Source organism: Mus musculus, chromosome 14 (assembly GCF_000001635.26).
Source record: "Mus musculus strain C57BL/6J chromosome 14, GRCm38.p6 C57BL/6J".
Taxonomy (NCBI): domain Eukaryota; kingdom Metazoa; phylum Chordata; class Mammalia; order Rodentia; family Muridae; genus Mus; species Mus musculus.
The window spans coordinates 75,713,824-75,732,201 of record NC_000080.6 but is presented as its reverse complement, the minus strand read 5'-3'; the positions used below and the strand labels follow the sequence as shown (position 1 = coordinate 75,732,201).

Below are 18,378 nucleotides of genomic sequence, written 5' to 3'. Positions count from 1 at the left end.
AGAACCACCCACTTTGAATTTTCCAGAGTTGCATATGAATATATGTGTGTAATCTCTTTGCAAATAAAGTATAGTTGATTTTATAGGAGCTAGAATGTGCGTGTTTATAGGTGGAATGTGTTTGTTTATTGCAGGTTCGCAGTGGCTGTGCCTTTATGGTCCATGTCTGCCAAGATGAGCACCAACTTTACAATGAATTTTTCACAAAGCCAACATCAAAATTAGAGTAAGTGATAACATGGAATAGCTCTGTGGATAAGATTCAGTTTGCTGTTGACAATAGTAGAGCAATATATTGTAGATGTGTTATATATATTCTAATATATTTTACAGTTAACTGCAGTGTTTGAATTTTGTTGTGTTTGGAAATAGAATATTGTTGATTGTGATTTTTTTTTTATGCCTGTAGTGAAAGGCAAGCATGCTTTCATATTTTTTGTAGTATTTGGAGACATCCTGGGATGAAAACAAGAAGTCTAAGTCTAAGAACTGAGCCCTGGGATATGGAGTCTTTATCTACACCAAGAATAGTAGCTCCTTCTAGTTTGGAAATTCTGTGTGGCTAACTGATGAGCAGTACTTACAAATACACATGTGTTTTTGATAATCGTTTTTTAAAAGTGATTTTCAGGTCCATTGTTAGTCACTTGATTCTCCCGTGTTGGTTGTCTCACAAAGATCCCAAGATTATGACTCATATTGAGGAGGAGAAAAATGTATTTCCTGATTTTGTATGGTGGCTCCTCACTGAAGTACTGTATGTAAAATAGTATTGTTAGCAGTCTGAAGAACATAGATACCTAACCTTGTCTCTTCAAATGCTGAAAATTTCTCAGAATACTTGGTATGGGCCCAAAGTACTTGAGGTTTTGTTGTTTTTGGTTTTTTTTTCCTTAAACCTTTTTTTTTTCTTTATTTTGGTGGTTGTTTTTGTGAATTTCTTTTGAGACAGATTCTTCTGTGTAGTCCTATCTGTCCAGGAACTCACTCTATAGACCAGGCTGGCCTTGAATGCTCAGAGATCTGCCTGCTTTTGCCTTTCAAGTGCTAGAATTAAAGGTGTGCTCCACCATGCCTGGCTAGTGTTTTGTTTTGTTTTATAGTTTGAACGTGTGTTTGGTATGTATGGGAGTAACTGATCTGCAGTGATGTAAAGTATAAAAGGTAATAATGTGTGCTGGAATAATTTATATTTTGAAGCAATATAAAATTAGTGTTAAAATAAAAGTTGTAAACAGTTGACTTGTTGGGGGCATCTAATTTGAATGAACTGTTACATCTTAAGTGTTGATTCTGAGCTTCTAGAGCAAAAGTAGTTTACGGACTGATTCTTGTTCCTCACTCAGAGCGTGTGCCCAGTTACCATTTTCCAGTCGATAGTTATTCTTTCTGGCTAGAGGAGTTGCATATTGGAAAAAAATCCCGAACATCTAGCTATTAACAACTGCATTTTGTCCTTCCTTTCAGTGAGCTATTGGAGAAATTGTGCGTGTCGTTGTATGATGTGTTCCGGCCCTTGATCATCCATGTCATTCACTTAGAGACTTTATCGGAGCTCTGTGGGATTCTTAAAAACGAAGTGCTTGAAGACCACGTACAGCACAACGGTAAATACGCAGAAGTGATCACTTCAAAGGACTTGGTCATTGTATCTGTGGCTCAGTGAGTGTGAGAAAAAAAAATTGGACTTTTTTCTTCACAGCCTCGAATATACACTTAATGTTTTTAAGTTTTAAAAATTTCAAGTAGAAGGCTAATGTTTTGGAGTTTGGGTTGAAATCTCCCTCCTTTCCCAATAAAGGTTTGTCTCCATCTGGATCCATCTAATGGTACAAACAGATAAGGATTTAAAATCTGTCAATGAAATCAGTAATTGAAGCTGTTACTTTCCATTTTGGCTTCGGAATCCAGAGAAAACTGAATTTTGGCTTTTGTTGGGGATCTATCACACTGGAGTCAACTTACTTCCTGCTTTCGATTGAAAACAAGGGGTTATTTAGCATCCGTAGGTAGTAGCGTTCCATCATCTTCAGTCTCAGTGAAGAGCAGCTTTTCTCTCATCACCACTGCCTCCCCCGCTGTCACCTCCTGACTAGATGGCAGTAGGGAGCATGGTTTGGTCCTTGGAAGCCTCTTCTGAGATGGTCTGTGTGCCTCTTGTATCAGCGGGCGCCACGCGGCTCCTCAGAGTTACCTTTCTGTAGTAAGCTCATCCTGCCTGTGGTTTCTCCATCCCAGGGCTTCTGAATTTAGGGGGATTTTCATAGTGCTGGGAATGTTTTTCGTTACTGTGCAGTGTCTCTAGTCCCTAACCATGGAAAGAGATTTCTGATTTATGTTTTAACATCTGTGGCCCCTTAGAAAGGGAGAAACACTATATAAATTCATATTTTACTTTTTCTTTGTAAAATGTGGGATCAGTTTATTTGTAAAATGGGGGATGACAACCCAATTGATAAGTTGGCTTAGTTGTCTTGTAGTTTTGGTCTGAAGCTGTATGAATTAACTTAGCACAGTGTACTCTTAAAACCCACATTTGTTATGAATGTAAAGAATATAACTAAGTTTTCAGAGTCCTGGGAAGAAGGTGGAAGGCCAACTTATTTTTCCATGATAAATCTGAGGCAATTGAAAGCTAGTCATTAAGTTTTTCTAAGATCATTGAGTAATAGACTCTGAAACAGAGTGGTCCATGCTATGTCAGTAATCTCTGCTTAGTTAAAAGGCAGCTGGAGTGGATGATGGCTTTTTTCTTTTTTTGTCTTTAAAGCTGAACAACTGGGGGCATTTGCAGCTGGAGTAAAGCAGATGTTGGAAGATGTACAAGAGAGGCTTGTGTATCGAACCCATATCTACATTCAGACGGACATCACAGGCTACAAACCAGCGCCTGGAGATCTGGCATATCCTGATAAGCTAGTCATGATGGAGGTGGGGTCTCTTCACCACTTGATCTTTATCTGCTCACTGCCCCTGCTCAGCTTGTGAATGTTTTACACTGGCTGAGATAGAATATTTCTCTCTAAACTAGCACTCAAAATACAAAGTCAAGTGTATTTGCCATAAAAGGCATAGGAAATGAAACTAAAGAATTGAATACACATTGTTAGTTTGTACTTGTGTTGGGTGGCCTTTCTATACGGCCTTCCTTCTCTCCTTTGTCAGGACATGTGCATCCCTAACTTTTAGACCATCAGTGCTGTCTGCAGGTCTCCGATGTCTCTGTGAATGGCATGTAAGCGGCTGGTAAAACACTAGTCTCCACAGTTAGTGATGATGCCTCAGCCCTTTGCTGCACTCCTAAGTTATAGCGTACCAACGTAGGTCCAGTTATCGCACTCACCCTTCTGACTGTTCCTTATTTTCTGTGACCTTTGGACAGAGTTCTCAGAGTGCTTAGGGTATTCGTGCTATGTCAGGTTATTAGAATGTAGAGCTTTTAAAGTGAAAACTGAGAAATAAAAGCAGAAGCATCTCTAGCGATGCATCCAGCGCAGTGTCCTGCACTTTTACCTGCGCGCTCTCTCACCTGCTTTAGAGAGGGGTTCAGTCTGTAAATACCCTGGGAGGTAACTCTGGAAGGGCAGGGTGGTTTTATTTTTAACACAATCATAATAGAATTTCTCATCTAAAAACAACAGTGTTCCTACAGTTCTGGGTTTAGATACCCAGGGTTTCAGAGTCAGCAGTTGTTAATGCTTTTTTTATATTACCTTATATTTTTGTCAGTATGGTTTGTTGCTTAATCATTTGAAAGTAATTTGAGTACTTAAAATAAAAAAAATGACTTGTGTATATGTGCGTGAGCGCATGCACATGCATTCCTAGGGAGGCAGAAGAGGGGGTGGAGCTGGAGCAGCAGGAGGCTGTGAGTCACCAGCCTGTGTGAGGAGCTGGGAATCATGAGGGGCCCTTGGAAGAGAAGCATGGCTTGTATGCTAGCTCCCGAGTTGCTGCTGCAGCCCAAGCTAAGAACTCTCGATGCCTGACTCCTAAGCACGTTAGTGTTTATGAATAAAATCTGCTCATGGCCAGACCCATAAAATAATAAAGTATAACAAGATGAAGTCAAGGCTTCCCTCTACTTTGGTTTGTGTTTTATTTTTATAACTAACTGTTTTGAAGAGACCAGGATTCGTCTCATTGTTCTTAGTTTTTTTTTTTAAGTGTGTTGGTGAGAATACTGAAGAGCTGACATTTACTTCTTCATTACATCAAAGGGATATAATGTCAGGCCTTACCCTTAAGGGCTGAGGCGGTGACTATGAAGGAGTATTTCTCCGTTGTAATGAGACAATTGGATGATACTTGAGTTTTACAGGAGTTTCCAGATTGTAAGACACAAAGGAAAACTGCACCTGAATGTTCCATCTTGTTTCTCTCTGTAGCAAATCGCACAGAGTTTAAAGGATGAGCAGAAGAAGGCGCCTTCAGAAGCTTCCTTTTCAGATGTACGGTTAGAAGAAGGAGAAGCCAGTGGTTTAAGAAAGTCTGGTATGTTATGATGACTTAACTTCTGGCATCTATTCATTCAGTTAGTTAACCTCACTGTGTCTCTGGCTTTCAGGCTTTCTCGGGACAGATTGATAGATCCCAAATGTAATTCAGTAGAGTGACGTGCTAATGGCATGTACTAGATGCTCCTAGACCATGAAGAGCTTTGGGCATAGAAGTGGGGAAGGACATATGCTGAGTGCAGGACGTGGGTTCAGAGCGAGGGGTGGGGTCTGGAAGCTGGAGATGTTTTTATAAAGAGCGTGAGAAAGTCAGGTGAAGTCACGTGCCACCCCTGGGCTTCCTTCAGTGACGGACTGTGACCTAGGAGTTATAAGATTGCATAAGCCCTTTCCTCCCCTACGTTGGTTTTCCTTAGTGTATTCTAGCAACAGAGAAGCCAGCCAACAGGGGAGGGATCTAGAACTGTGCCCTCTAGTGTTCAGCCACCCTCCACTGAGCATGTGGAATGTGGATAGTGTGGTGAAGTGAAGGAAGGGAGGCTGATGGAGAGTGATGTCAGAGGACTTGCAGGAGGACCATAGGTTTACCCTGTCCTGCCATGGCTTGTGGCTGTGCCAGCAGACACTCCTCTGCTACAGTTAAATAGGAGAGTGAAAAGTGAGCAGACAAGCTGGCTGCAGCTCCTGATCTCTCAACTCTTACTCAGTACTTTTTGGTTCTTTATATGAAGGAGGGACCCTGCAGAGAATGGTCTTCAATAAAACTCTAGGGACTCTACTGCCGAAGTGGTTTTTTGGCATGTATATTTCTCTCCCTCCCCATCTCTCTCCTCCTTCCCCCTCTCTCTCCCTCCTCCTTCCTCCTCTCTTTCCCTCTCTCCCTCCTCCCTTTTTTCCTCTGTCTCCCCTTCTCCCTTTCCCCCTCCCCCTCTTGAGACAGGGTTTTATGTAGACTAGGCTGTCTTTGAACTTCTGATCTTCCTGCCTCTACTTCCTGAATGCTGGGATTACTGGCTTGCTCTACTGTATTGCATTTGCAGTGCTGAGGGATCACACCCAGGTCTTTGTGTGTTCTAGGCAAGGACTCCACTATCTTTAAGAAATTTAAAATTAGATTTTAGATTGAAGAATGGCCTTATTGAAGGGGTTAAAGATTATACACGTGTTAGATGATTTAAAAAAGATGTTTACTGTTAAATCTTTTATTATTTATTTAAAACGTTTTCCCCTTCATTTTTATTTTTTTAATGTGTATGGGTGTTTTGCCTATATCTGTGTTTGTGTACCACGTGCATGGAGTACCTGTGGGGCCAGAGAGGGCATCAGAGCCTCTGGAGCTTGAGCTACAGAGGGTCGTAAGTGGCCATGGGGTGCTTGAAATGGAACCCAGGTCGTAGAAGAGCAGCCAGTGCTCTTGACCACTGAGCCATCGCACCAGCCCCTCCTCAGAGATTTTGAGCAATCCAGATCTGGATTTTATTATTATTTTGGGGGGGGGGGCGCGTATTTCTGTGTATCCCTGGCTCTTCTGGAAATAACTATGTAGACAAGGCTGGCCTCAAACTCAGAGGTCTGCCTGCTTCTGCTTCTCAAGTGCTGGGATTAAAGGTGTGTGCCACCACTGCCTGGCTAGATCTAGATTTTTTTTTAAAAGAAATAATATTTATTTTACAACATTACTAATTCATATAATTTTTTATTATTGAAAAAAACAAATATAGAGAGAAATTAAAAGAAAAAAATGAATACACGTATTAGATTTGGGACTTAGCACTTATCATAAATGCACACAAACACACTTTTTTGGCAGTGACTTTTTGTCTTACTGCTAGCCTTGAAAGCTTGACAATTCTTCATCAGCCTCAAGTCCTGGCATTAAAAGTATGTGCCCTGACACCAGGGAGCCAGACACTTTAAATTGTTACTGTCCTTGCTTTGCCCTTGTAGTATTGTGTCTCTCTAGAAGGAGGACATCTCTTGTGTAACCACAAGCGATATATCACCTCTTGTCTCAAGAGATGGATACAGCACCACCTTTGTGGTTGTTTTAAGTTTGGCTTTGGATACTGAAGTGTCTGTGATTCTCTTGCTAAGGTATTCTTCTGTTCAGATACTCTCTGATGGCCAAAAACTGCCTTTTCTGACCTTTCCTATTGTGGGGACAATTCTTATCATCTGAGAATTGATATGCCAACCAGACCTGTTAAGTGATAAGCTCAGAACTGAAGGCGAGGTGCCAGGCAAGCCAGCTTCGACCCATGTTCCTGATTGCTCTCTTTTACCAGGCCTGGGATAGGCCTCTAGTGTAGCTACTTGGGAGGCTGAGTCAAGAGGATCACAAGTTGAAGACCTGCCTAAACTATTTGTGAGTTTAGGTCACCTTGAACAACTTAGCAAGGTCCTGTCTCAGAATTTAAAAGGAGGGGAGATGGGACTATCGTGCAATGCTAGTGTTTGCCTGGCAATCATGAGGCCTTGGGTACAGTCCCTGTACTGAAAACATTAGCATTTTCCTGTCACTCCCTACTTTCATTGTCGGGCACTGCATATTAGATATTCTAGAACCTGCTTGTGGTCCTCAAGTATTCCATTGATTTACCCCATGAAGATTATTGAGCACAGTTTGTGAAAAACAGTAGGATTGAGTGGGATTGAGCATATATGTATACATGTACAGCTGACATGTGGACTCCGTTTTATTCATTTATTTATTTATTTATTTATTTATTTTTTAAGTCTTAACCTTTACCTGTCACTGGTTTAGACTTCTAGGGTATTTTTTTATTAAACATGGGGGGGGGGAATTGATGATAGCCAATGAAAATAAATAGTTTATAGCTGCCATGTAAATTACTGTATGGCAGATATCCACATGCCTGGAATATATGTTTTTTCCATTTGGGTTCTAGGTTCAACAGACTCCCTCAATCCTAGACCACAGACGACGATCTCTCCAGCAGATCTTCACGGGATGTGGTATCCCACAGTTCGAAGGACACTTGTCTGTCTCTCCAAATTATATAGATGCATAGATGTATGTTTGTGAATTCTTTTATCTTTACTGTGACTTGCTTATTCTAGAATTTGTTTGGAATATTTTTAAGTTTAGTCTACTTTGAGCTTGATGCAATATTTTGTTGATAGTCTTAAAGAGTTAGGATTTTTAGATATGGTGGTAATTTGAAGGTTGATCTATTTTAAGGGCTCATTGAAACTGTGGGTAAGTTTTAAATATGTGTTTATATTTGTGTCTTTCTAAGGACCAAGGTGGTAGTTTTTATCAAATTTTAAAGGAGTCTATTGCCCATGAATAAGTTTAAAATTACTAATTAATTTGTCTGCTCTAGTTTTTATGTGAAGAAGAGAGGTGCAGGAATGTGAAGCAATACGGAGATGCCAGATTGGCAACATAGTATTAAATGTAGCCACAGTGGTCTGTTTTTTGTTGTTGAGGCTGGGTCTTGCTAAGTAGGTGGCTGTAGTTGACCTTGAACCTGCAGATCCCTGTGCTTCGGCCTCCCTGTGCGGGCGTTGCAGGTGGGCCCCACTATGCCTAATCCCTGTAATTAGGTTTTGCACTTAACTTTCATCCAGCATCCTTAACAATAATGTGAGATTGCCCATGTTCCTAGCCATGAACAAAGTTTAGTTACTTCTGAAGTTAGCAGAATTTTTTAAAGCACCTTTTTAGACGACGCATTGGTTATTGTAAGCATGCTGACTTAATGATGCAGTTGTTATTCCCTTCAATGGCAGATTTGGCTACATATTTGCTGCCACTGGCTTATGTTTAAAGCAAAATAGTTTTATAAATTTGGTGGTTCCAACTCTTTATTTTTTAATTGATTATAATCTTACTGTATGTGAAGAGAAGTCATGTAACACGTTGTCCAGACTCCACTACTTTTTAAGACTATAGCTCCAAAGGAATAGGCGCATACACAGGAGCTCCGCACACACAGGCACACATGCGAGTTCCATGCTGCAGACTCTGCGGAACAAATGAGGCCTCGCACTTGTCTCGTGGCGTCAGTCACCCAGACTCCTCTGACTTACACTGTGGCGTGTGGATCTCTTCCAGTGCGGGCTAGGAGGACGTTTGACATCTTTGCTTCTTCAGGTTCCCAATAGGGAACAAGGCACGAGACCAGGGTTCTCAGAAACTCCTATTGTGGGGCTAAGATCCTAAGGGAAATGAGCATGAGTTATGTTCCCTCCGCAGCCCTCCCAGACCTCAGTGCATAAGGTCAAAGGTGGGTCCTAGGTTACTCCATCTGGTTTGCCTTATGCCTTAAGCTTACCTGTCCTTTATCACCTACTGATAACCAGATCTTCTGTTATTGGCTGTTAAGGCTGAGTCTCACTCTGTAGCCAATATTGCCCTAGAACTATGTAGCCCAGGTTGGCCTTGAACTCTCAGCAATCCCACCCCAGCCTTCGAAGTGCTAAGATTATAGACATAAGCTACTGTGCCTAGCTCTGAGGTAAAAAAAAAAATCTTTTTTTTTTTTTTTTGTTTGTTTGTTTGTCTCTTCTCTGCTCCCCAGACAGTGTCTCTTATAGTCCAGGCTGGCCCCTTTCTTGATATTGTCACTGAAACTGTCCTGGATTTTGATTATAGGCAGGTGCTTCCAAGCCTGGCTTCTCTGAACTGTACTTAAAATTTAAAAAAATAGATTTTATGTGTATACATGTTTTGCCTGCATGTATATCTGGGCATCATGTGTGTGCTACCAGAGGAGGGCAGAGGAAGGCATCACAGATGAACCTGGAGTCACAGATGGCTGTGAGCCACGATGTGGGTGCTGGGAATCAAACCTGGGTCCTTTGGAAGAATAACCAGTGCTCTTAACCACTTAAACCATCGCTCCAGCTCTCCCTTATATGAATTTAACCAAATGCCTCAGAAAGCTCCTATTTTTTAAAGTATTCTATAATTTACTGTTTTTTATTTCACAATATTTATTTATTTATTTGGTCAACTTTGTTCTGTTGATTATGTTGTTTCCATTTTCCTCTGTTTAAAAGAAGATTGTACTGAAAAGCCATGTTACATCTTAAAGCGTCTTCTCTAATTACCAGGGATACATCTTTAGAAGATAAACTGAGAGTTTGTTTTATAGTTAATTTCGAGTTTAGAAGCAGCCTACGAGGTGGTAGTGCACAATAAAATGTGAGTCCAGTACTAGGGAGGCCGAGGAAGGAGGGTCTGGAGTCTGGGGCCGACATGCACTGTATAGCAAGTTCTAGCACACTAAATGAGATTGTTCTGGAGTGGATATTCTGTAAGGTTAACCCTGCCTGCTTAATTGATCCCTGTATCTCCCAGTGACCGCACAGTGCTGGCCGTGAGTAGGTGCTAAAGGCCCTCCGAGCATTTCCAGACACGAGTGCACGTTACAGAGCCGTGTGGTAGTCCTGAAAGATTGTGAGATATTTGACAAATGGTTCAAGTGTGGAAGTGAACATTGTTCCCTGCTTTCATGGCTTTGCGGTTCCCTTTTTCTGCTCTGTCAATAACTATAGGCTGATGTTTCTCTCTTCTTCCACCAGAGGGCGGTGTTCCAAGGATTATCACAGGAAGCCTTGTCTGCCTGCATACAGTCCTTGCTAGGAGCATCAGAGTCTATCAGCAAAAACAAGGTTTGATGAAGCGTTAGGTGAAAGTTTATTACCTATAATAGTATTGTGCAACATGTCATTTATTTAGAGTCACAGAAATTTAAAACCGCTTAGCAGTAAGATTTGTTTGATTAGTAGGAGAGAATTTCGAGACCCTTTGAGGGAAACTGGTGTTTCATTGTAGTGCTCACAGAGGACTGCTCTAAGAAGTCTACTTTGCTAATGTACCAGGAGTGGAGCTGAGGGTCTAATGCTGTAGGATAAAGAGAGTACCCAGCGAGTGTGTTCAAGGAAACAGCAGGCCATCATGCCCACAGTATTTTAAAGACTTGACTTCCAGGGCAGGCAGTTAGAGTCCGTATGCTGTGTGACTTAAGCTAGCTGCCCTGACCACATGGCTTATGGTTTGGAATCAGCACAGGACCTGGGACTGGAAGCTGGTCTGTGCTTCTCCCTCGGCCTTGCCAGGAGGTGGAGCCCTCCTCTGCTCTCCCAGAATGCCTGTGCCACAGAGATGGAGCTCTGAGGCCACTGGTAGCCACAGTGCACCTTCAATCCTGTGCGTTCCAGATTGACAAATTCCATTTCTATCTTCAAAACTTTAGATAATTGAGGAGAGTCTCCTGATAAAAGTTGTCCCTAGAGAAGCTCTGCCTTTATGTCAGGTTCTCCTCTTGTGCATGGCTTTGAGAGATAATCTCTACATAGGGATTAAAGGAGCATGGGACAAACAAGTTCCAGATAGGCAGAGCTAAGTTTTAAATAATGTTTGCAAGATTCATCTCTCACAGTTTTATGATTGATCATGCCTAAAGTCCCTGTTGGAGATGGTTAGCTAAACTGGAACATGTTTTGTATGGTGGAGTATTGCACAGCTGCTAAATTTAAAGATGTAAAACAATAAACATCACTTCCCTGTATTATGACAAATAAAGGGTAGCAGAAATAAGATATAGACTGCGGCCTTATGTAGCAGAGATGCCACCGAGCTCTCTGCCCTCATCCCTACACATGTCTTTATTATTTACAGGTTTGTTCAGTGAGATGTTTCTCAGCTCTTTAGAAAGATTTGGTCATACTCGATAGCCTTTTGTACTCTATCCCTCTAAGCCCCCAAGCCTTCTGTCCTTACTATCTACCGCCCTTTATGTAACTGTTTCCTACATGTTCTAATGTCTGTCTGCAAACCTTCAGTTTGCTTGGTCAGAGTTGCTAGCACATTTGGTTTTGTGCCTGAGAATCTGTAATTTTTGCCTTCCAACTTACAAGTTTTTTTTAAGGTACATTATCATTGCATAAATTGAACACCTAGTGTGTAGTAAATTAACATAATACTATTTTCCTAAGTTACAACAACTGTAATAAAGAAAACAAAGTCTATGTGACTCAGTTACAACTCGAAAAAGTGTTTAGAATGCACAGCATTTCCTATTTGTCTGCTGCTGTGCTCACAAGCCAGGTGAGCCTCCATACATGTGCTGTTGCCATGGTGATTGTGCTCCTTAGGAGTCAGTGGGGAGAGGGACTGAGAGCAGTCACTGAGTCCTCTTCTACTGCTTATGAAGGGTAACTTTATCTTTGCCAAATTTAATATGCAGACTTCATTAGAAATGTTTCAAAATAAAATTCTGCCTCAAGGAACAGCCTTACTTTATTAATACACAAACTTTTACCACAAGGACTATAATTATTATGCTGGGACTTGGTCAGGTCAGAGCTTTGAGAGCGCCACTTAAGTCTCAGGCTCTTTCAGATAGTCCTGAGTTAGCAGAAGGGCTTGTACAGGGACAGCCAGCACGCTGTTGGTGTCTGGTAATCCAGGACGGGGGTGCCAGGCCAGTTTATATTTGGAAGCTCCTTTTGTACTGTGTCTGATGTTGTGGATATCAAAACCATGTAGGCCAAATAGGGAAGGATGTCCTCCTAAGAGAGGCTAGAAGGCTGTGAGCAAGCCCATTCAGACTCGTTCTCGGAGCTTTGCTGTGCTGCTCAGTGTGGCTCTTAGGTGGCAGCATTGTTTTTTAATCTCTGTCCCAAGTTGAAAGTCTCGACTTCTCTTCCTAGCACTTGTGTGGTTTGCTCTCTTGGGTTCCTTAAGTAGACCAAGTCATAATGTTCAAAGTCCTACCAAGAATTTTCCAGAGAACTTTGACATGGGTAACCTGGAGAGAGCTCATGGTACTGCAGAGAACTATCACTTTGAGGCTGTAAGTTTGCATAGATTTAATGTTGAGTGATAATGTCTTTTATATGTTCCTATTTTGATTTAATCTGTGACAATATCCATTTTTTTTTTGTCTTATAATTTAGACTCAGATTGATGGACAACTTTTCTTAATTAAACACCTTTTGATTCTTCGAGAACAAATTGCTCCATTTCACACTGAATTCACCATTAAGGAAATTTCCCTGGACCTCAAGAAAACTAGAGGTACTTTGTTGTCCTGGCTGGCACAGTTGGGTGTATTTGACCTGTCCAGGTGTGTCAGCACAGGCTACAGGTTTATTTTATGTTCATCTGCAATTTCTTTTGCATGCTTTGCTTGCTAAATTTACTTATTCATACTAAACTAAGCTGTCAGTATCCTAATTACTTCTAATTTGTTTTATTTTCTTTATTAAAGGAGCTATATCTGAACATTTCCATGTGTGATACAGTTTAACTCTCTTGGGCCCTTCCAGATACTACCATTAGAAGCAGTTATGAGATGAAAATAACTATAAATAAATACCTATAAGACACATAGCAGTATCTGTGTCATCAAATTGAGGTTTATCTGGTACCTGAGAGTCAGGTTTTATTCTTGGCTCCTGTGTAGACTTGAACTAAGGGGCGGTTAGCTTCAATAACCCATCTTCCTCCTGTATAAAGGGAACAGAGTGACATCATCTTCCTTCCTTGATTACCAAGATCATTAAGAGTGAAACCAAAGATATGTCACTGTGTTTAAGGTAACATGGAGTTGGAGATGCTTACTGTTCAGTATGGTGGTGTGACATATGTCAAGTTCTGACTCATCTTGGGAAAGATGATCCACTTGTCTTAATTATTGTTATTGAATTTACAAGTTTGGGGGGGTGGTCTAGACAGGTTTTTTGTGTATAGCCCTGGCTGTCCTGGAGCTCACCCTGTAGACCAGGCTGTCCTTGAACTCACATAGGTCTATCTGGCTTCGCCTCCTGAGTGTTGGGATTAAGGACGTATGCCACCAGATTCATCCAGAATTAACAGATTTTGAAGAGATCAAAATACATACAATCCAAGCTCTTGACTGTAAGTTAAGGACACCATAAATATCACATTTTTATTACAGATTTTTGTGAGCTCTGTTATTTTTTCAGTGATTTCCAGAGATTTAAGCTCCTTTACCTTAAGCATTTGTTTGTGCAGTGGGCTAACTACCCTCTTAATCTTGAGGTAACTGAAGCAATAGTGACTCAAATCATTTTCTATGTTCTGTGATTCAGAAATGCCAAGTAAAGAACCCCAAAGGTAGCAGGCATTCGCTCCCCTGTCACTGTGCTTATCTGAAAGAGAGGACTGGATTTAACTCAGAGGAGCTCCACACCGGTCTTGTGATGAGTGACATCAAAGCAGTTGGCCCAGTGTTCCTCCTTGTGCTGTCGTAGGACAGCCGCAGCAAATGCCTTTTGATTTTGGAAAGCCTGTGGGTGTTTGCCATATAATTTGTCATTTTCCTTTTCAAATAAGATCCAGGTTTTCTGGGCGTTGCTTTTAAAAAATGACCACTGTTTAACAAGCATGTTTGTGCACAGAGCTTCTGGCCCCAGCTCCTAGGTGATGCCCTTCTTTTGGTGCGAGGTATAAGAATGGTGCTTTTAACCACGCAGAGCTTGTGGCTGCTGATGGCCCTTATTGGGTGATAGGATGCAGCACGGTTGCTAACTCTTGTTTCTTTCTAATCTGGATGCTGCTACCACTTGGCTCTGCTCTGAGTCTGCTGAGACATAAGAAAATGAAGTAGACTAAGATTTTGGCAGGAATTCTTTCCTACTATAGTATGAGGGTCATGTTCTTGCCATGTGGTGATGTGGTTCTGAGAACAGTTTCTCCCAAGTACTGAGTCTGATCGAGGTTCCTTTTCATTGAGACCCAGTGCAGGCAGTACTTATGCCTGTGGAGTGTACCCAGTGCAGGCAGTACTTACGCCTGTGGGGTGTACCCATTGCAGGCAGTACTTACGCCTGTGGGGTGTACCCATTGCAGGCAGTACTTACGCCTGTGGGGTGTACCCAGTGCAGGCAGTACTTACGCCTGTGGGGTGTACCCAGTGCAAGCAGTACTTACGCCTGTGGAGTGTGCTTGCAGAGCAGGGCTGGGAGCAGTGCTTGCTTTGCTTTTTCCAGTCTGGCAAAGCAAAGCCATAGGCTTGTTAAACACTGTCCCTTGAAAATTCTTTCTATCTTCACTTTAAGTCTCTAACCTCTCACAACTAATGGTATATCTTATTGCATTTGAACATCAATGAGACCTAAGTACTTTCAGAATTCTAGTTAGTCTGGAGGTTAAGGGGTAAATATGTCCTCTTGGTGTTTTCTTCTTGGCTGACACATTTGTTTATTCCCTGTTATTTAAGTGAATAAATTTCTGTGCCAGCCAAGATCATAAAGCTGGGTAAGTATGTGCATTTAAAAGAAATCTACTTAGCATCTAAAGGCAAAACAGTGAAATTTTGTATATTTCCCATTTTTTAAAAAATAAATAGACCATTAATAGTAATTCTGTAAGTGTGACTCTGCTGATGATTGTGTGGCATGTCATTACTGGTGCTCACGTCCCTGGCCTTCCTGGAGGGACGAGGTGTGATGGGTGTTCCTGGGTCTCAGCAGTAGACAGCTCGTGTTGCACAGGCCTCTCTGTTGAAGCTGTACTTATTCACTGCATGGGTCATTTTGTTTCACAGATGCAGCATTTAAAATCCTGAACCCTATGACTGTTCCACGATTTTTTAGGCTGAATAGCAACAATGCCTTGATAGAGTTCTTGTTGGAGGTGAGAAGGACGGTTTCATTGGTGGTGGGAGCTCAGTGAGATCCTTTACGTGTCTGGTAATTTCTAGGCACATGCAAACAGAAGGAAATTGTCGTCTCTTTTTCAGGGGACTCCTGAGATCAGAGAACATTATCTTGACTCTAAGAAGGACGTAGACCGGCACCTGAAGTCAGCCTGTGAGCAGTTCATTCAGCAGCAGACCAGGCTGTTTGTAGAGCAGCTGGAGGAGTTCATGACAAAGGTGCAGGCCTGGAGAGCCCTTTCCTTTCCTAGCTTTTTTCCGAGTTGTGAAAGGAAGGAGAGTGAGGCCGGCTCTGACTGTGTCTTGCTAGGAACGTTCCCCATCACAGAGGCTGGTGTGAGCTCTGTATAAGCTCAGCAGTGGATCGTCTGAAGAACTGATACTGCACAGCTGGCTTCAGCTGAGCCCAGCTTGGTGTGTTCTGTGACCTACGTAATAAGTCTTCCCTGTGGGGGCTGGACTCTGTTGGTTGAAGTCAGCTCCTGTTTGGGGTCTTTGTGGCAACAGTCACAGTTTCTTTTTATTTCTAGTGTTTTGAGACAGGGTCTCCAGTATCAGGCTGGCACTGAACTTCTGGAGTAGCCAAAGATGACCTTGAACTTCTGCCCCTCCTGCCATTATCTCCAAGCAACATGTATAGTATACTGTGGTAATGTTGATAGACATGTATATATGAAAACATTTGATTCAGATTTTTTTCTTTAAGGCTTTAAGAACTACAATATATTTTTCTTGTTCTAGAATACCATGGTATACATGTTGCATGAAACTAGTAAATAGGACTTTGACTTGTAGTGGGTGTAAAAAAGTACATGAGTTGGGCGAGCAAGGCCTGCCCCTGTCTGCATATCCTGACTGAAATCACCAGCAGTCAGTACATTCTAGCTGCCTTTTCAAACGTCCTTGTTGAGAGCTACAGCATTCATCTGCCCTAGCCAAGACTGGTGTAAGGACTACATAAGACAATGTGGGAGATTTTGTGATTACACAGCTCCTCAGGATAGCTGTAGTAAAAGAAGACAGAACTGAACTAAAGCTTTTGCTTTAGCCAAGTGTAAATCAGGGCATTTTGAAGGAGGCATATTTACATTATGGCTGAGTGGAGCCTGCCTGTGCTAAAAACTTAGGTGGATAAAATTTTGCAAGTTTCTGTTTATCATTCCCTCTGAAGTATTGTTAGTTTTCTTAGTAGCTATAAATTAAATTTTTTTGATGTAGCACATGTAGTAGAATTTGACCTTGTAAATTTAATTCTTACATTCAAGGAATTGTAACCAAGGAGGGAGTCTAAGTTTGAGTGCGTCGAGTAGGGAGGCAGGGAGGGCATGGGTCTGCGCTGGTCTCCAGGCTCTGAAAGAGAGGCCTAGCTGAGGAGAGCTCATTCCTTCCTGCCTCTGCCTTCTTTGTTAGGAGACCCTGCCTCTGCAGATCTAGGAGAACTTTGAAGAAATGATCCTTGATGTGACTTAAAGAGAAGTAAATTGTGCAGAGAGTAGACAGGGTGAATGTAGAAGTCATTGTGTTTTTTAACAAACAGCATGATGGCACACCTTTCGGGGAATACTGTGGCTTAAATGAGAATGGCCCTGGAAGCTCATCTAGTTGAATGTTTAGTTACCAGTAGTGATGATATGTGAAAGATTAGAAGGGTTAGGAATTGTGTTTTTGTTGGGTAGTGTGGCCTTGTTGAAGAAAGTGTCTCACTGGGGGTGGACTTTGAAGTTTTAAAAGCCCACACCAGGGCCAGTGTCTGATTGTTTGCCTGTTGCCTGTGGATCAGGATGTAGCTCTTAGCATCATGTTTGCCTGCTACTCTGCTCCCTACCATGATGATAATGGACGAGCCCTAGGAAATTGTAAGCCAGCCCCTGATTAAATGCTTTCTTTTATAAGAGTTGCTTTGGTCATGGTGTCTCTTCACAGCACTAGAACAGTGACTAATACTGAGGAAGACTGAAATCAGTGCCGCCACCCTGGGCTACAGAGTTAGTTCCAGGTCAGCCTGGCTACGTAGCATGATGCTGCTGTTTTTCTTTTCTTTCTTTTTTTTAAAAAAGCACACATTATGTTACAATGGAATTAGTGAGATCCTAGAACAATCCATGGAGCAGCAGGCAGTGGTTATTATTAAAATAAAATTCTTAGGGCTACAAAAAGGCTATAAATATAGCTACTAGAAAAAAATTAATAAACATTGCACCCCCCTTTTTTTTCTGAGACAGGGTCTCTTTGTGTAGCTTTGGGTATCCTAGAACTTTTCTCTGTAGACTGGGCTAGCCTTGAACTCATAGAGATCTGCCTGCCTTTGCCTTCTAATTGCTGGGATTAAAAGCTTTCACCTCCATTGCCTAGCTTGTATCTCCCCCTTCCTTATTTATTTTATTTTATTTTATTTTATTTTATTTTATTTTATTTTATTTTATTTCTTAGACAGAGTTTCTTTGTGTAGCCCAGTGGTTCTGGAACTTGCTCTATAGATCAGGCTGACCTTGAACTCACAGAAATCTACCTGCTTCTGCCCCGGGTGCTAGGATTAAAAGCATGTGCCCCACATTCAGCCATATATAATTGATTTTAAAAGTTGCTTCTGCAGATGAAGACATGGAAGAAGTTGAGTGTGAGGAGGGAGAGATGAGGTGTGCAGTGGTCAGCGTGAGCAGAGGTCTAGACTGGCTCTGGAGTACAGGCAGAGCAGATGGAGCTAGAGAGGAGTGAGAGGCCTCAGTGACCGTCCTCATGAGGCGTCACCTGGCTCTTGTCTGAAATATTCCCCAGTGGGAAAGCTGGAGTTGATGCTCCAGTTTTTGTAACAGCTTGGACGTCTGCCCCATGTCTGTCCATTAAGAAGTAGTTCATGCTTACGCCCATCAAGGTTTTACCTGAAAGCCAGGCTGACATATTTGTATTTCTTTCCTGTGCTGTGCAAGGAGGAAGCATACAAAGTGACTTCCAAGTCTCTGTCCATAGCACAGTTCAGCCAAGCCTGCCTTGTAATGGGACTTGAAAACCCTGTTTGTTTGTTGAGATAGGGTCTGACCATGTAGCCCAGGCTTGCCTTAAACTCTTGTGCCCTATTCCTTAGCTTCCCGGATGCTGACTCTGCAGCAGTCTACCATACCCAACTGGATGTCTGTCTGTCTGTCTGTCTGTCTGTCTGTCTGTCTCTCTTGTGTTTGCATGTCTGTGTGAACATATGCCTATTGTGTGCATTCCTGTGGAGTCCAGAAGAGGGCATCCTGTCTCCAGAAGCTGGACTTAATATG

The 18,378-nt window shown here is 42.0% G+C and overlaps 1 protein-coding gene across 3 annotated transcripts in view; it reads left to right on the top strand.

The window, feature by feature from the left end:
* The window catches only part of Cog3 (component of oligomeric golgi complex 3), a 52,288-nt gene that overhangs the window by 22,437 nt on the left and 11,473 nt on the right, over positions 1–18,378 (top strand). For all 3 annotated transcript variants that reach the window (XM_011245092.2, NM_177381.3, XM_006519148.4), the window contains exons 11-19: positions 135–226; positions 1,468–1,607; positions 2,771–2,931; positions 4,389–4,494; positions 7,367–7,491; positions 10,011–10,100; positions 12,390–12,510; positions 15,005–15,093; positions 15,200–15,334. In XM_011245092.2, the coding sequence (XP_011243394.1) occupies positions 135–226; positions 1,468–1,607; positions 2,771–2,931; positions 4,389–4,494; positions 7,367–7,491; positions 10,011–10,100; positions 12,390–12,510; positions 15,005–15,093; positions 15,200–15,334 (1,059 nt within the window). The remainder of the gene's footprint in view (positions 1–134; positions 227–1,467; positions 1,608–2,770; positions 2,932–4,388; positions 4,495–7,366; positions 7,492–10,010; positions 10,101–12,389; positions 12,511–15,004; positions 15,094–15,199; positions 15,335–18,378) is intronic.